Source organism: Manacus vitellinus, unplaced genomic scaffold, assembly GCF_001715985.3.
Source record: "Manacus vitellinus isolate BGI_N305 unplaced genomic scaffold, ASM171598v3 scaffold_35_pilon, whole genome shotgun sequence".
Lineage (NCBI taxonomy): Eukaryota > Metazoa > Chordata > Aves > Passeriformes > Pipridae > Manacus > Manacus vitellinus.
In genome coordinates, this window is record NW_021940498.1 from 2937753 (window position 1) to 2956457 (window position 18705).

General features: G+C 40.3%; 1 protein-coding gene across 3 annotated transcripts in view; it reads right to left on the minus strand.

Annotated features, from left to right (window-relative positions):
- EPHA6 (EPH receptor A6) overlaps positions 1–18705 on the minus strand; it is a 405075-nt gene that overhangs the window by 12786 nt on the left and 373584 nt on the right. For all 3 annotated transcript variants that reach the window (XM_029961479.1, XM_029961480.1, XM_029961478.1), the window contains one exon: positions 3259–3408. In XM_029961479.1, the coding sequence (XP_029817339.1) occupies positions 3259–3408 (150 nt within the window). The remainder of the gene's footprint in view (positions 1–3258; positions 3409–18705) is intronic.

Genomic DNA, 18705 nt, shown 5'->3' on the forward strand with positions numbered 1-18705 from the left:
GGGAAAGCCTCCAGGAGTCGGCATCATTAGCATGAGCTGCATCCACAGGGCCTGCAGCATTATTCTGCTTTAGCAGATACTTCTATTTTGGATGTAGGAGTAATTAAATGTTGCTATCTTCACGCTGTAGCTGATTATTTAATATATTCTAAATTGAGAGTTTACTTTATGAATTCTCACTGCTGGCGTGGCCTTGAATACATCATAGGGTTTGATAAAGGGGAAGAAGACAGGCTGAAGCCAGCTTCCAAGAAAGGGAGAGGCAGCTGGAATGAAGGTCAGTGTTATGCACTACTCATCCCTGGTGACTTGGACTTTATGTGAGGGTCCTACCAGTCATTCCAACCCTCTTCTCAGCAGGTGAATAGTGGGGATGAACAGACTTGACAGAAAGTCTCCCTCTGCCCCCATTCCTAGTTAGTGGTAACAGCCAAGAGGTGTACTGGGAATGGACCTGGTGTGAGGAGAAGGATTACCATTACAAAGAAATAAAAGAGGTGATGGCAGTTGGGTTCCTCACTGAGAGTTGACCCAACACCAGATTAAATCACTCACAACTGGAATAGAGACTGAAATTCCCTGTTTACAGCACAAGATCAGTAGGACACAATGCCTGTAGTGGGTTGACCCTGCTGGATGCCATGTGCCCACAAAGCAGCTTTGTCCCTCGCCCTCCTCAGCTGGACAAGGAAGAGAAAATACAAGGAAAGCCTCGTGGATCAAGATGAGGGCAGGGAGGGATCACTCAGCAGCCACCTTTATGGGCAAACCAAACTTAACTTGGGGAAAAACTGATTTAATTTGTAGTTGCCAATCAAATCAGAGTAGGGTAAGGAGAAATAAAACCATGTCTTCAAAACATCGTCTCCCTACCACTCCCTTCTTCCCTGATTTAAATTTACTCCTGATTTTCTCTGCCTCCTCCTCCCCAGTGGCACTGGGGGACAGGGAGATGGGGGTTTTGTCAGTTCATCACATGTTTCTGCCACTCTTCCCTCCACAGAGGGAGGACTCCTCATGCTCTTCCCCTGCTGCAGTCTGGGTCCCCCATGGGGTCACAGGTCCTGACAGCAAAATTGCTCCAACATGAGCTTATCTCTCCAAAGGGCCACAGGTCCTGCCAGAAGCCTGCTCTAGGGAGGGCTTCCTACAAGGTCACAGCCTCCTTGGGTCATCCACCTGGTCTGGCATGGGGTCCTGCACAGGCTGCAGATGGATCTATGCTGCACGGTGAGCCTCCACAGGCTCCCTCAATGTGGTGTCCATCATGGGCTGCAAGGGAATCTCTGCTCCAGACCCTCTTTCTGCACTGACCTTGGTGATTGCAGAGCTGTTCCTCTCTCATATTCTCACTCCTCTCTTCGGCTGCAGTAGCACAGTTTTCTTTATCCCCTTCTTAAATATGTTATCCCAGGGGTGTTACCACCATCGCTGATGGGCTCAGCCTTGGCCAGCAGTGGATTGCCTTGCAGCCAGCTGGCATTGACTCCATTGGAGATGGGGGATTCTTCTGTCAGCTTCTCAGAGAAGCCAACCCACTACCAAAACCAGGCCACTCAAACCAAAGCATCTTCTTCCCTACCTCCTCCTCAAGCTGCAGCCACTGCCAGCTGCCCATCACCTGTGGCTGGGAAAACAAACTGGCAGAGTTAGGGAGAGGTGACCTTGCAGTTCGGAAGCACTGGCATTGCACAGAACCCAGGCACTATGGAAGGGCCAACTTTGCTCAGAAATATCTCTGGTTTCATGGGCTTCTTCCCTGGAGATACTCAAAATCTGGTCACAGACGGCCCTGAGCAAACTGCTTCAGCTGACCCTGTTTGAGCAGAGGGGCTGGACTTGGCAATCTCAAAGGGCCCCTCAACCTCAGCTATTGTGTGATTTGCTAGTTCCTTTTTCCAGCTTCTTTTCTTGTTCAGTCTTCCATTAAAAGAAGGCTCCCAGTGAAACATTGCATCTCTTAGTTTGGGAAGGCACAAAGTTTGAGGCTGTGTGTGCATTTTGACACAACGTGCACTCCATGCAATGCAGGGTAATCAGGTTTTGCAGCAGCACACTAATGATGAACAGGCTGATATTTCCATGGCTGTGTTCAGCTTTGTTTCTGATGGAAGATTACCTCAGGAATAACACCCTCTGCTATTGCATGGCTGCTAGTTTTTTTCTGTTTTGGATGGTTTCGGTTGGGTTTCTTTTCTTTTGTTCCTGAAACACTCTGACTTTATTTTTTTAAACGAAAGTCTCTCTCAGATCCTTATCCCCAAATGACTGATCAGCCTTAACAAGCAACCAGACTTGCAGAGCTGAATAACTTAGCAAGAATTATAAAAACAGCCATCTGGGAAAAGTCTTGTCAATTCTTCAGAACCAATGCAGAGGTATTCCAGGCATATATGTAAGAGAGGTTAAGGTGAGCTGGCTGATATTCCTCATTTTGACATAGAGATTGATGGCTGGTGTGAAGACTGAGTATACCAGTTTGAGCTGTCATGGGGATCCATCACAAAAGAGAACCTGTGAAAATTTAAATTGTGGTAGAGAAACCCCCCCACCATTTCATGCTTCTTTTTCTAGAACAAGCCTTCTATTTTACTAGAAATAAATATATATATTTTTTTAATTGCGAAGGCTTATTTGGCCACCACTTTTGGAAAAAAAAAGTCAGAGGAAAACATAACTTAGATATGAAGTAGGACTGTTGTCCTGCACTGTGGTTAAGCCTATATGTAGACTTAAGGTGAAAAGAATGTACTGAATTCTTAGAAAGGAGAATTGGCAAATACATTTCTCATGATAGCTTAATTCTTTTAGAATTTAACTATGTATGCCCATTGAAGGATACTGTCAGACTGTACTGGTCATAATGGGCCATCATCATCAGAATAGTTCCAGTATTCCCATAAGTGTTGATTTACAGCTTACCTGAGAACTACATCAACCTGCCTGTCTGATGTAGATTCCCAGGGATTTGGAGGAAAGCCACACATAACCAGCATTAGAGCCTGGCAAGCTGGCTATGACTCTTCGTAATCTGTCTTTAATCCATGGTAGGAAGCTAGGCAAGCTTTTAGTTAGAGAGGGCCAAGTCTTCAGGCTGCATAAATGAACTGTCTCATTGAAGCTGACAGAATTATGGTGACTTAAATAAGCTGAGATTCCAGCCCAGAAAGGGAACGAGGTGGCAAAGCAGCTCAGGGAGCGACAAAACTTTCAAGGAACATCTCAACAACTTGCAGATTGATTCTGAGCATTACTTACATCCTGGTTGGACATCTCCCAGTACGGTCTCTCACCGTAGGACATCACCTCCCACATGACTATCCCATAGCTCCACGCGTCGCTCGCCGAAGAGAACTTGCGGTAAGCTATGGCTTCAGGAGCAGTCCACCTTATGGGGATCTTCCCACCCTGGAAAACGTGTTGAAGGCTTGTCAATATGACCAGAATAGGGAATGGCACATGTTTAAAAAAAAAAGAAAAAAAAATAGTATCCTGGATGCTGAGATTCTACATTCTGACTTCTATCAGTTTGCCTTGTCAGTTTGCTGCAAGTGGAAAGGAAGAAACAAACTTCTTTGAGAATCGGATAAAAATTTAGTTTCATTTGTAGTCTAATTCACCCAAACCAGCATTTTGTGAAAGAAACCAAACCTCAGTTCAAAGAATAGAATGCATTTGAGATAATTCATGTGTTTAGTCATATAATTAGTCAGAACTCACTCTTTGATTGAAAACATCCCAAGCCTGAAATTCCTAGTTCATTGACATTTAAAATTTTACCTTATATGAAACAGAAGCATCTGCTGCAAAATGGAACACTGAGAGCTCTTAATACTATTATGTAATCAGAAAGGAAAATATAGGCTTTCTATTAAGCTTTACATTTGGTAATGTCTTCTAATTCTTGCTGTGCCCTTTAAACATCCAGCTAAATAGCAAACCAACTGGGTTTCTAATAGGCATTTCTTTAGAATATTCAATGGTTTCATTTTGCAGCTTTCAACTAAAAATCCAAGTGCTACCTCAAAAAAAAAACCAAAAACAAAAAACACCAGACTAGAAATCAATCACCTTTTCTCTGACATTAATTCTTTAGACCATTGAATCTCTTGTATTCTCTTGTAATAATTTATGTATGAAAACTACATTCCCATTTCAGAGAAAGGTATTTCCTCTCCAGAAACATTACCCTTTTCAAACGTATATGTTTAATATCATTCTCATAGAACTCTTTAAAACAAGTAGAGGGTGAGAGCAGTGTGCTGAAAGTGCCACTAGATGGTAGAAGGAGGCAGTCAGCAGAGCTGAGCTCACTCGGCAGCAGTTGCTTTCAACAAGCAGTAACAGATTCTGCTCAGCGTTATAATTGTATTTCTGACAGAAACAAAAGAAGAAACGAACTAGAACATCCGTCTGGCAATTGAAGAGAAGCCAAAGTTAAAAACAAGTATGTAAATCTCTGTTCATTTGCTTTGAATATATAAAAAATTGTCCTTGAATTGTTAAGGCCTCGCTCTGGCTGACTGAGAAGCTGTTTGTTGTACCAATAAATTGTTCAAAGGCCAAGCTCTGTGTCTGTGGTGATGTGCCACTAAGCCAACTGCTCCTCTTTGACTCTCACTTGCTGACAAAAAATGCATGGTTAACATTTATGTTGTATCACAGTAGCCAAGATGTCCTTTGTACCATGTTACATATTTTGCAGCTGCTTTTTTAAAGGCTCTGCTTCCTCACTTGTGGTAAACTGACTTTAGCAGTAGGAAGGGAAGTGTAATTCTGTATTTTTTTCCCGAGTACCTCCACTACCCACCTTTTCCTAATCCATTAACCTAGTGGTCAGATCACTCCTCTGGCAGGTCAGAGGTGCAAAAGGCTTTATGTCCCCCCTGCTGTGTGTGATGCTCTTTGTCCCTTCCTGGTGCAGCTGTTCTACTTGGGAAGCAATTACAAATGCTTTTTGGGTACCAGCATGAAGAAACAGGGTGACAAAGGAGAGCTGTGGTAAGACATTCCTCAAGGAAGGACGAGGCTAATTTCTTGTTTCTTCCCCAGGAAATGCTTATATCTTCTAAAGAAATTGGGTAAGAGCACTTGATGTTTGATCTCGTGGTCTGGTTGCAGTGGTGTTTTGGTTGGATATGCAAGTCCAGGCTTCCTGAGGGAGTGGATAAATTAGCTATTCAATGCCCCAAATGTACACCTTACACTGAAATGTCCAACCAAAAGGATGTGTCCTCTCAGAAACAGCCAGTTTTAGGGTCTAACTGCAGAGTATAGTTCAAAGGATCTCCTCATAACACAAAGTTATGGGCCTTATCCTTTTCACTGGCTTGGGTTTAGTCCTTTATTTCTAACTTACATAATTCTATCCTTAGTTTCCCGGCTTCTGCAGGTTTTTGGGGACATTAGTTTCCTGGCCTGCCACATGGTCATGGTAGGCATTTTAACTCCTCCTTTGGACCTGGATACATGCAGTTTTTAAGAGTTAAACAAAAATCATGGTGATCCACATCACAAAAGACACTGCCCTGACAATCCTAAACACTCTCCCTCAGCAGCAGCACTTGTTCCAACACAGGAGTTCACCATCTGAACCTTGTCTTACCAAGCAATCCCCCTTGGTCTCTCTTGCTTTATCCCCATTCAAGACACTTTCTGGAGTGTAGCACCAGTATTTGAGGGAGGATACAGAAGAAAAAATTTCCATACTTTCTTTCCTTGTCTCAGATCTTATCAGATCTCAGAGGATGACAGGTTAAAAAAATGTCTACCAGCTTAGGTGGTTAAGTTACTGTAAGACTTTGTTTATCAAGACAAACTAATAAATCAACAAATTTTCTATTTGCCAGATTCCTAATCTGGAGAGTTTTATTAATAATTCATTATTTTTTTAATTTTCATGAAAATTCTTATGTTAATAATTAAATATCTACTTGTATGGAAAATACAAATCTATAAATGAAAAAAAAGTCATTTGGATATTTATAGATTTTACTCTTAATGTTTATAACATAGTATGAATAACATAAGAGGAAAACTGTCTTTAAACTGTATCCTTTTCATAAATCTGATGTTGTATTCCCAAATTATACTCAAAAGGGAAGGCATATCTTGAGCAGCATTTGAAGCTAGCTTTGTGACTACTGGCTAAATATAAATGAGTTTTAAAGAATCTGATCAGACTCTACAACCAGTTTCATGATGCAGCTTTACTGACTGATCCCTTTTGGGCTGAAACAGTAGTGGCTCATTGAGTGTGAAAATGAGACTGGAGAACAGAATCTTAACCAAATTCAAGGCAGTTCACATTCAAGGGCACAAGATGTGTTCAGTGTTGTAATGTAAAATAAAATCCTTTTGTGCTGGCTCCAATGACAAAGTGAAGCAAAACCTCTAAAATTTTTCCAATGGATTCATCTTGTGTATGAAGATGTTATGTTCATAAAAATGTAGATTTCAGTACTTAATTATGTTTGCAGAATACCTTTTTATGCAAAAAGGTTGTTTTATTTGTTGGAAAGCCATTCAAAAGGCAGAGCTTGCAATGTGACTACCTTAAGAGATGTATATGACTGAACAGCAGTAATAGCTGCTCATGCATAATAAAAGAACACATAAGGTTTAGAGTAGCTGAAAATATATTTTCTGTTTCTGATTAGAGTAATAAACAGTGCTACTGATATTGGATATGCCTTTTTACATTTTGATCTAACTGGGAAAATAATAAATGCAATACTGTTTACACAACGCCTCGCCTTCAAATTAAGGTAATTTATAAATCATCTGCATTACACTACTACAGCAATGAAATCTGTCACAGCTGCCCATATTAGAAAGCCCTTATGCAAGTCCATTTTGCTTTTATTTTATTCTCTCTCTTTTTGGGGGTGGGTAGGAGGGGCAGAAGGGGTGTTAGGAACCAAATTGTTTTTCTGCATCTTCTCATACATTAATAATGGTATCAGTGACAACCTAATTTTATTTCCACGTAGTGAAATAGCACTAACTCTGCTATTCAAATAATTAGAATTCAGCCTTTTTTTTCCCTCCATGCTGCCTGCTGAACAGTGTCTATCTCCTGATTTTTTTTCTTGATTGTAATTTAATAAGCAATTTTACCGTGCAGTATCAAGTGTCCCCTTGGAATTAGAATATTAGGCTCACATTGCTTAGCTTGGAGAACTGCTCAGAGACCAGCCCTTGAAATGAAATTTGCCCCCTCACCCACACCTACACATGCTCACTTTCTCTACAGAATTGACAACAGCACAGTTTGGCACACATTTAAAGGCAGAATTGGAACTACATGTTGCAAAACACCTCATTCTTTACCTCAAACTATGCATGAAAGAAAGGCAGCCTTCACAAAATGCCATCTCTTCTCTGAGCTGACAACACTAAAAAGTGCCTGTCATCTGTTATGTGGAAAAACTACAGGAAGACAACTGACACTGAGTCCCACAGGCCATAACTGCATTTTTGCCACGTCTCATTTGATTTTTTTTCTTATTTTACATGTTAGACATCTTTCTGAAAACAGGAGGTATTAACAGTTCCTTTAATTAAAAATCTAAACATATTTCAAAGCTCCAGCAGAACAGTGTGCCTGGCAGCTGTGGCCCATTATCCTCCCCAACAAAGGTTGGGATATATCAGCAAACTCAAAATGCCTGATGTGAAGAATTACAGAGAGGGCACAGAAGCAAAGAAAGAAGCCTTTTAGATGCTCAGAACTTTTGGCATGCCCTGCTAGCTAATTAAATTGAGGAGTGATGCCCCTGAGAACCTTACAAAGCTGAAGGTAAGGTGGGTGAGCTGCTGCTCCATGTACACAGGAGCACTCAGGAGCAGAGTGAGTGCGTCAGGCTCATCATGTCCCAGAACCAGCAGCAATGTGAAATAAATGCCTGTTTCTGTTGAAAAGCCTGTTCTGTGTTTTCCTTGAATGACAGACACTGCAGAGCGATTGTCACAGAGCTGGCAGCAGGTTTCCTAAATGCTGAGGACCAAACCCATCAGTTCCACATGCACAGACATCTAGAACTGTCTAATCCCAGGAGAAAAGGTACTGAACTATGTGCACCATTAGTCTGATCTGGCACAGAAATTCCTATGCATCTGTCAGTTACTGTTCCTTTATGTATGGTGTTACTGAATCATGTAATAATTTTCCATGACACAAGTATAGTATCTGTCTTTTTCTCTACCTCAAAATGACAGAAACATGGAGGAAAAAAAAAAAAGAGCTTCAAAGTGAAGAGAGACAAATGTAATGAAAGAGATTAGTTTTAAATATTGGACATAATTCATCATTCTGTACAAAAACCTTCTGCCACTTTACTGGAGCAATGCTTTTATTTGATGCTCAATTTTTTCATGTGCAAAGCTGCAAATAGTCAGAATTTAACATCCTCAAATCATAATTTAGAAGTATTCAGAATTATTGACAGTCTTCTCTAGTGTCTATTGAAATATCAGAGAAACTACATGGCAAGATAACAAAACTACTCTGAAAAGGTATTTCAGAATTTGTGCTCGTTATGCCCAATTCTGGTCAGTTCTACCAGTCTTTCATTTCCCTTGGAATTGAAATGAATAAAATTCCCTGATTTTCAAAAAGACTGGATTTGCTTTTAATTTCTTGGAAAATATTAGTTTTCTTTCAAACATCTTGATTAACAATGCTGATGTTAAATACGTGGAACTTGATTTTTTCCTCCTAAGTTAGCTATCTGAATTTTCAGAGCAAGTTATTTTTGATTTTGAGAATACATCAATTTTAGTGAATATCAACTCCTATACTGCACATCTATTTGTGTCCTCCAAAAGAGGGAAAGCTGTTGATGGGTGGAAAGCATCAGCACCTGAGATATTGGCAGAAGTCAAACAGACAAGATAAAATGTCTATCCACAGATCATCAGAAACACTTCACATTGACCAGCATTAATATCAGAGGTGAATCAGGATGCTTCTCCAAAATACTCCACCTCAACCTGTCATTTTGTGTCCCTAAAGGCCATCAGATGGATGAATTGAGTAGTGGGGTACACACATGCAAACCTCCAGAAAGACAAGATATACCCTATCCTATAATATTTTAGATAAAAAACTAAAGAATTAAAATATTAAATTTCTTTGCTAAAAATCAAAGAATTATGAAATCAAGAACACCCTCTAAACCAGCAGAGATTCTCATTAGCAGTAGCAGCAGCATCCATTTCCTTTGAAACAACACACTTCAGCATGCACTCCCTTGCCTGTTCTGAGGCATTGATCTTCACTTGGGCTGAGAGATCATAAGAAGGCTGATAAAAATGCATAGCTTTGACCCTCAAAATCCACATAAGTGAAATGGTAGTGAATGTTTCTGACCACTTACACCTGTCCTGCATTTGTATTTTCTTGACAGCACAATTTAAAAAACTCTATAGAATGACAAAGGTACGGCAAATACAAGTGGTAACTAACTGGACTGTGCACACCTTTTCTTGTCAGACATGATGCCTTTATCTACATGGGGCTCATTGAAAACAGATTGATTTTTGCCAGAAATATAAGTTTTAAAATATTGGTTCGGTTTTTAAACAAACAAAGTAATTTGTTCCAGAAATCAGACCAAAGCCAAGGTGAATCCAACAAATCCAAACAGCTTCAATCCAACAGGTCTGGAGCAGGGATTGATGGCTCCAGGGTGGGTGTGAACAGGGTCCTGTGCCTGTGGGGGGAATTCCTAGTGAAGGCCAGGCAGGCCAGTAAGGACTGGTGATGTCCTCAGAGCCCTGGTAAGGACTAGACAAGTGTACAAAGACAGATAAACACAAATATTTGCAAAACCTCTTTGAGATTGGTCTTTTGAAAGGTAATGGTGAGACAGGTGGGGCCAAGGAGTTTCATAATGTTTTAGAGAGTGGGACTTTACATTTCTTTAGGATTAAGAATGCACCAGTGAATTTTCCAGTATTGTGTGCTGGGCCCCCCGTCACTGAGAAACCCTTTACTTCTCTGAAATTAAATATCAGAAACATGCATCTCTACCAAATCCACTTTAGAAACAATAGCACTATTTGACAGCAATGATAGGAAAAAAAATGTCATTTTTCTTGAGACTAATATTTCTGGCACAGATCTCTCTCTTTTCAAGAGCATCAATTCCAAGCTATCTGCCAGCTGTGTCAGCACAGCTCACATTACAGCCGGAACCAATTTCTTCCAAGTTACTGCTACAGAGTCCTTCAATCTGCACATCCAGCCCCATCCACTTTGCTTACACAAGTAGTGCTGCTATCCAAGTCAATGGAAAAGGTGAAAAGGATTTGTTCTGAGATGCTTATTTGAAGGTTGCCTTATGTTGCACAACTCTGTAACAAAGGAATTTGCTACAAGGTCCATTCTTCCAGCAGAACTGAGTTAGCAAACACAAATATTTCTCTGCACCCAAGTAGTTTAAGTTGAGAAAAAAAAAAAAGATGTTACTGGGCACTGTCCTTCCTTAAAAGCCCCATGGAAGACTTGCCTCCGAAATTATGCCCCCAACTTGCCCAAAGCTTCACCAAGTGTTTATTATTGGATCAGAAATAAGATGTTACCATGCTCTGCTTGAACACTTCATGTCATTATCTGTCATTAACGATTTCACAGCTAGTGATTCCCACACTCACATCCAGCTGACATGCACAGCAAACAGTTCCCATGCTTCAAGAATCAAGTGGCCTCCCTCTGTGTTGCCATAACGCCCAGATCTTTCATACTCTGCTGCCTTGCCCCCAGACCCCCTTGCCATAATTCCTTTCACACCATACGATTTGAAGTGGCCAATAAAAACTCAGAAGCATATGGAAACTTGAAAAATTGAGGCCACAGAGAAATGTATTTAAATGTAAAATTGACACCATATAGGCTGTAGTATTGTCTCCAGTAAACATTTTCATGGCCCATTCTTTGGGATGCTGTACTAGAGAGAATGCAGGAATGTATATACTGAATTCATATGCAGATTGTTCTGGAGTACATGAGATTTTATTTATCTAAGGCTTCTTCAAAATTTATGCTGGAAACAGGTTGGAAACACCACAAAAATTAGGCTTTTCTTCTAAGAGTTACAGTGCCACACAAAGATGATGATCAGAATTATTACGAGGCTGAGCTACTCTGCAGGTATCACTGCTTTAGTTTTCACCCCAGCTGCTTCAGGAAGTGCAGAGGAGAATTAATATCTTAGTAACTGATGGATTAAGTTTTCTGCTCACATTTTTGTTAGGTCACTTTTCATTTCATCCTGAAGGAGTTTGCTGGTTATTTAAGTTTCAGTCAATTCATGGATAAGTAGCTGGTCAAAAGATAGGAAACAAACAGGCAGAAAGAAAAGGTCAGTTTTTAGAGTGGCATCCCCCAGAGATTGATGCTCATGTCCTGCTGGCAATGTACATAGAATTCATAATACAGGCAGGACTGTGAACACATAAGATTGTGCTGGCAATCCAGAGGCATCCATGGTAGTAAAGATGATGATGATTAACCACAAAAACTGGCCAAAGAATCCTAGGGTACTGAGTTGAAAACTGATAAAATGCCACAAAATTCAGTGTCATAGTGATGCACACATAATAAAATGCTCCTAACTTTACATAACAGGTAACATGGCTCCGTACTGAGCTATCACTGTTCAAGGTAGATCTTGTGGTTATAACACAGAGAGGTGGCCCTTTAACACTATCAATTCCCTTCTCAAAAGCAGACTAAAGGGAAAAAATGGAATGGAATTATAAAAATAATGAGGAAAAGAAAAAAGCATGGCTTTTTTGGATATTCCTGCATACTACTTACTGATCCCACAAGGATACATTGAATCACAGAATGTGGAAGGGACCCTCAAGAATCATGGAGTCCAACCCTTATCCCTGCACAGGATCATCCCCAAGAGTCACACCATGTGCCTGAGAGTGGTGTCCAAATGCTTTTAGAACTCTGTCAGGCTTGGTGCTGTGCCCACTGCCCTGGGGAGCCTGTTCAGTGCCCAACCATCCACCGAGTGAAGAACCTTTTCCTAATATCCAACCTAAACCTCCACTGACACAACTTCAGGCCATTCCCTTAGGTCTTGTCACTGGTCACCACAGAGAAGAGATCAGTGCCTGCCCCTCCTCTTCCTCTCACAAGGCATACTGACAGATCTGTAGAAAAAGACAGGATGGGTGATAAAAAGTACAGAATAAAAAAAAAGTAAAAATGGTCCATACAATCCTGAATAAATGGATCAGATAATAGATGGAGAGCAGAGAACCAAGGTACATCAAACATAAATGGCAAGTAGCAGGTTAAAAACATTAACAAAACCATTTTTTTAAAAGAAACATTGCTGTGGGATGTCATGGACTCTAAAAATACAAACATCTCCAAAAGCAACTCAGTAAACTTACAGAAGAAATGTTCATGACAGATATTACACATGAGGACCTCCCTCTGATTTAAAGAAGTCTTTGAGCCACAGACCACTAAAAGCTCGATAACCCAAACTAAGAATGCATCACGTGCACAGCATGTGCACTCTCTTATTATGGTCCTGCTTGGTATCTACTACTTGTTTGCCTTTTGGAGACAAGCTTCGCAGCTCACCAGCGTTCTGGCTGTCTGTCAGGCTGTTATTCTCTTCCTATGATTTCTGTTCACTTGCAGTTAAAATATAAACACATGGTTAACAGTGCAACTGGAAAAAAAGTGGGTGATGCACATAACAGCATTTTGGGGAAAAGGAAGTTTAAAAACATTAAAAAGTTAATTTTAAAGGAAGTCACCCAAACCGAGGTGTTCTTTGATGTGAAACAGTGTGATTGCAGATGGCTCTCTGAAAGATCACAAGACATCTGTTTTTTGTTGTTGATTCTCTCTCTACATTTCTATGTCTCTATCCATGTTTATGGATATCCTTTGTGACCAAATCCTTTGATAAAAGAAAATAAACAGTTCTACTGTTTACCTCTACCAGGTACTAAGGAGAAAAATCAGTAAAAGTATTGCCCTGAGATACTGGGGGCTGACTACTGGTTGAGCATGTGGAAGTCTTATGTATACTCCATAAAGACGTGACAATGTCTTGTAAAGATTTGGGTATCATATCTTTCATCAGCAATAAATAATTTCAATTTGGAAAAAAAGAGAAAAAAAAGGAATAAAAGCACTCCCAGACTGTTGGAAAGCATGCAGGTTTCATGTCTCTAAGTGAGCCCATACTGCACAAAAATATGGTTTATATATCGTAGGGGAGATGAGAACAGATGCTGATGAAGGTGAAGCAGCTGAGTCCAGGGCCATGGATCAAGAAGCATGACAGGGGCCAGGGACCTGTCAAATACTGGACACCGTCCTGTCCTCCCATCTGGGGATGGAGAGAGACAAAGATGAGCGATGGCTTGCCAAGCTCAGGATGGGCATTGAGGCTCATCAGAGAAGAGGATGGTAACCAGCTCTTTCTCCCACAATAAGCCAAAATGCTCCCAGTGCCACCCTGTTGGTTTTCCAAGGAAATGAGGTGTACAGGCCACAGCTGCACCCCCAGCACGTCCGTGTGCCAGCCAACCCCCAGGCTGGCACCTCTGAACCAAGGGCAGTTTCACGAGACATGGATGGTGGAAAGGTAGAGACAGGAAAGACATCAAAGGCTAGATCAAATCACCTAAACATGGGTCTGGTGTCCCTTCAGGCACTGTCACTTGCTCACTAGCTGGCACTTGAGGAAAATGCAGGTTCCCCCTGTGTTGTGTCTGCCAGTTCTCTGCAGAGATCTGTTTGCTCGTGGTATTCCAGAGAGAATTGGACCTCTACACATGGGCAGCTGATGCCTCATGTATTTACCACATGTTTAATGAGAGCCATAACCAAAGCAAAGCAGAGATCACAGTGTTTCTCCTGATGGAAGAGCTCAATATGCTACCACACTTCTGGGCCAGGCAGCAGCTCTGGGGCTGATCAGGTTGCACAATTGCAGGCACAACACAAGTTGCCCAGCTGGCCAACATTTGGACTGCTAGGGAGACAAGTATATGGATGTTGAAGACTTATAAGTGGTTTGATATTGTATGAGGCCACAGGGACATGGAAGGGACCAAAACTTTACCAAGGAAGAGGAACTGGTAGAGCATAACAAGAAGCTGGAGGTACTGTGAAGGTGCCGTGGGAAGATTCTGAGAAGACCAGAAGTTACACTGTTGGGGTTGCAGAAGACAGCCTGAGAACTAGAATAACTGTAGCATGAAAATGCAGTTGATGTCTGTAATGGAGCCCTAGGAGAGAGGGTGTAATTAATTAGCTTCTGGTGAAATAAATTTTTCCTTATTGTCTTACCACAGAACGCATCCAGTTGCAGCAGAAGATACAACTCAGCGTTATCATACTGTGACACAAACACAGATGAAGCATATCACCAAAACATTTCAGAGCAATGGACACACAAGAGTGGTTCTCAGTCCAAGTTAGGGCTGTTTTACCACAGAGTTTCTCTGAGATTTCTATTTGGTTTAGTGACGTGCTGGTATTGTCCATAGATCACTGCAGCATGGCAGCATGCAAATTGTTGAATGATAGGATGACCAACTGTTTGATGATGAGTACTTTGGCACAGAAATGTGGTGGAGCCTTCCTGTGGATATCCACATTCAGCTACATCAACAGCTGGCAACTGTTTGAATAAAGGGTACTGAACATCGAGGTAGTTTCTACCTCCCCATCATCAGCGACTTAGCAGAACAAAGTAATAACTGATGCAGCTCCAGTCACACTAATGGCAAGGTCAATTTAATATATAGTGTTTATACGAGCGTAATATTGGTTTACAGACATGGAGAATCTGCTTCTGACCTTTACAATAGCAACATTTCCCAGACTTTTGTACTTCTTTCCTATACCTTGATATATTTTACCTTAGGATGTTCGTGAATTGCAGCACTGGGATACCTTTTGTCCTCTAAGTCAGTTAAATTTGCTCCTTGTAATCCCCAGATGGCAAAACACTTTGAGTAATACCCTACTAGATTATGTTTTTCTGATGATGCATCACACTAAATCGTCATCTGACTGATGATAATAAAATGGGAATAACATATTAACATAATTTATCATCTCTGTACCTTGCTCAGGGGGTATTTTACTTTATCATGTAATATATTAGTTGTCACTTCCATGACATATTACAGTAAGACATCATCAGAAGGAAACATTTTGATGAAGTAGCACATGGATATTGTAGAAATTACTTGGATACTGCAGATTTTATACTTGGATACTTGAATATTGGAAAAATTTCTTCAGCTCCAGGGAGACCTCATTGAGGCCTTCCAGGACTTGAAGGAGGCTTATAAAAAAAGAGGGAGTGGGACTTTTTGCACTTCTAGATAGTGATAGTACAAGGGAAAACCCTTTTGAATTAAAGATGGGAGATTTAGATCAGATATACTGAAGAAATTCTTTCCTGTGAGGGTGGTGAGGCCCTGGCACAGGTTGCCCAGAGAAGCTGTGGCTGCCCCATCCCTGGAGGTGTCCAAGACCAGGCTGGATGGGGCTCTGAGCAACCTGGGATAGTGGAAGGTGTCCCTGCCCACAGCAGGAGAGTTGGAACCATGTGATCTCTAAGGCCCCTTCCAACCCCAAACATTCAGTGATTCCATGACTGTTCTCTGACATCTGACTTGCCACTGGTGCTAGACCAGCTGTGGTTTATCTTGGAATGGTAATTTCCATGAATTTCTGTGCACCTTCTAAGCAGTGGTAACTTTTTAAAGTGGTAACTTTTGCATGACCTTCATAAGTTCACCAAAAACTTCATCAAAGTACCTGAAAACTGTTTTGACCTTTTAGATAAAAAACCACCCCCAGTGTGTTTATTTCACAAAAAAAACCCCAAAACCAACAACCAAAAAACTACCTAGTTCAGAATTCTGGAAAACAGGGAGGTTTTTTTGTTTGTTTGTTTTTTGGTTTTAATTGTTGTTTTTTTTTTTTTTATTTTATTTTTATTTTTTATTTCATTGAGAAATGTTAATTTATCAGAGGTAGGTCATCAAATAACAAAGCCACTTAAACCACAAATTCATTGAGAGATAGTCATTTAAATAACTTTTAGCATTCATTTATACCAAAGGTGGTTAAACTCCTGCCTTCAGGCACAGGTGCATGGCAGTCATGTGCTTACATGGCAAGCTTGCAAAATATATGGATGCAACTCCTGCAGGAAGTGTTTTTTTTGTACTATAAAAATCATATGCACTGACATTTTATTTTTTTTTCAATCATCTAAGTTACATTTATGTACTCAAAAATGAATATATGCATATATTCATATATAGATAGGAAATGGATTTCCAAATCTCTGGTGGACAAACAAAGTGATATTCATTCCAACAGGCAGCTCCAGCACAGCTGTGCCTGCAGCATCTGAAGGTAAACTCTTTCAGATAATAGCATTGGGGAGGACAGAATAAATCAAAAATATTCAGAACTTAGTGACATTTTAGGAAAAAGCATTTTTCTCCTTTGTCTATAGATAGATACCAATTTACTCCCTTCCTTCCCTTTGATTTCTGGATTATGACCTATACTTAAGGAAATTAAAACCAACCGGCTTTGATATCAACAAAATATGAAGTCATGAAATACTAATGTATACTTTTGATTCCTTATTTTTGAGGTCTTTTGTGTAAAGTGCTAAAGTTCAAGCTTATCTTCAAACCCAGAAATTCATATCACTTCAAGAGCCAGACTGCTAATCAAAGCCACCTACTTTCTGATTCACAGCAAAGTAGGGTTTATTTTATAACACGTGCATTCCTCCATTGCTTGTTCTGGTGTAGACTGGAAAATTCCTAGAGCAGCCTGGTGATCATTCTCAGTAATTCCCAACAACCCACAGGGTCTCTTTAATTCCAGTGAAAGAACTCAAATCCTTCAAAGGCTGGGTATCACACTTGCAAAGCAGTTGTATCAAGATGAAAAACTTGTCAGGTAAACTCTGTGTTCAGTGATTTAACACCACCAAAAACAACAATCAAAAGAAGCCACCATCCCTTATCAGCAATTTCCAGAACTGCTTGATTTATTCCAGGTACAAGAGAGCTGACTAATTACAACCCTAAGAATGTGCTCTGGCAAATTGATCTAGATGAGCCATCTATCCTCCTTAACAAATTCCCACATCTTCTGGCATGCTCTGAAACTTTTCCCCATGACTAGAGCATCAATATCTCTGCAGCATGTATTCTTTTAAGTAATGAAAGGGAGATTAGGCTGCACTTTTGGCATAACTCAGTCTAACTTAAAAAAAAAAAAAGTCATGCCCTCCATCCCCAATCACACAATCATCTATAACATAACAGCCGTCCCCAAATAAAAGGAAAAATCAGACCAACAAATGCACAGTTTTATTCAGTTGAGTCTTGTAGAGTCTTGTTCATTGGGCCCTCACATTTTAGTGCTTCATTTAAGTGTTTTTCTCTTCACAACCAAGCCTCGGTTTTGCCATGATGGGCTGCAAGTGATCATTAATTAGGCAACTTCTGTTGTTTCTAGAATGCAAGTGGATGCTACAGATCTTTTAAATGTGTCCACTATTGTTTCTGCTGATTTATCTCGGCTGAAAAAAAGAAAGTAGAACTCCAGTCTTACTCTGTCTGGGGTCATAGGATTCAATCCAACATCTTTACCTCTTGTTCCGTGGTTTTAGGCATTATTCTTAGTGGCAGTATCTCACTCACTTCTTTTCCCTTTCTCTGTTTACAGAGAAAATGCAATTGCAGGTGGCTTCCTAGTCATCCCCACATGAATAGATGTTCCCTTGTTTTACCTAAACTCTCTTTTTCTGAAGCTCATGTTTTCCACTTCAGGTTCCCTTTGGGATGCTGAAGTGATCAGGGTCTTAATTGTCTAAATGAAGTTGTTGACAGCATTCTTTTAGTCTTTCAAACCCTCCCTCCCCTTTCCATTAACAGTTTGGAACTCAAATAAGCAAACAAACAAACAAACCCCAAGAACAGGGGAAATATGAGTCTTCAACTTCTCCCAGCTCTGTAGAGTCAATGGAAGCAGTGAACCGATCAGTGTTTATGTGCATTGCTTTTTTGCAATATACACAGTGTGTCCATGGACTAATGCCATGGTATTTTATGGCACATTAGGTCTTTTTTAAGTGCTTCAAAATCTTTCAGTTGTTTGAGATTTTCAGCAACGGGACATGGGCGATTGCCACTTCATTAAAAATCTATAACAAAAATAAGCATGAGCATGCTTAAATAGTTCTGTTTATTTTGGCATCTGAGGGTTGAAAAAGCTCAGTGTTGAAACTGCCTTCTTTAGATACATGATAATCACAGCAAATGCACCATACAAAAATCTGGGGACAGAAAAACAATTTTGGTTTTTGTTGTTGCCCAATCATCTTCATAATTCCATAAAAGATGATAAAGCATTTATTTGAGGTACGCTGGCCAATAATGATTTTTCCAAGCACTGTAACCAAATTAAGGAAAGTTGATTTTCACACTTTGTACTTTATATAAGTATTTCCAAAAACAAGAGGTGATTTTACTGAAATTTGTTAAACATGGAAAGGGTGCAATAGAACTACTTAACCATTCTGCTCTTCAGTTTTACAGCTCAAAACTAATTACTCTCATGGCAACCCTCTGAAGAATCTCCTGTCTCCATTTAACAGTAGGAAAAAC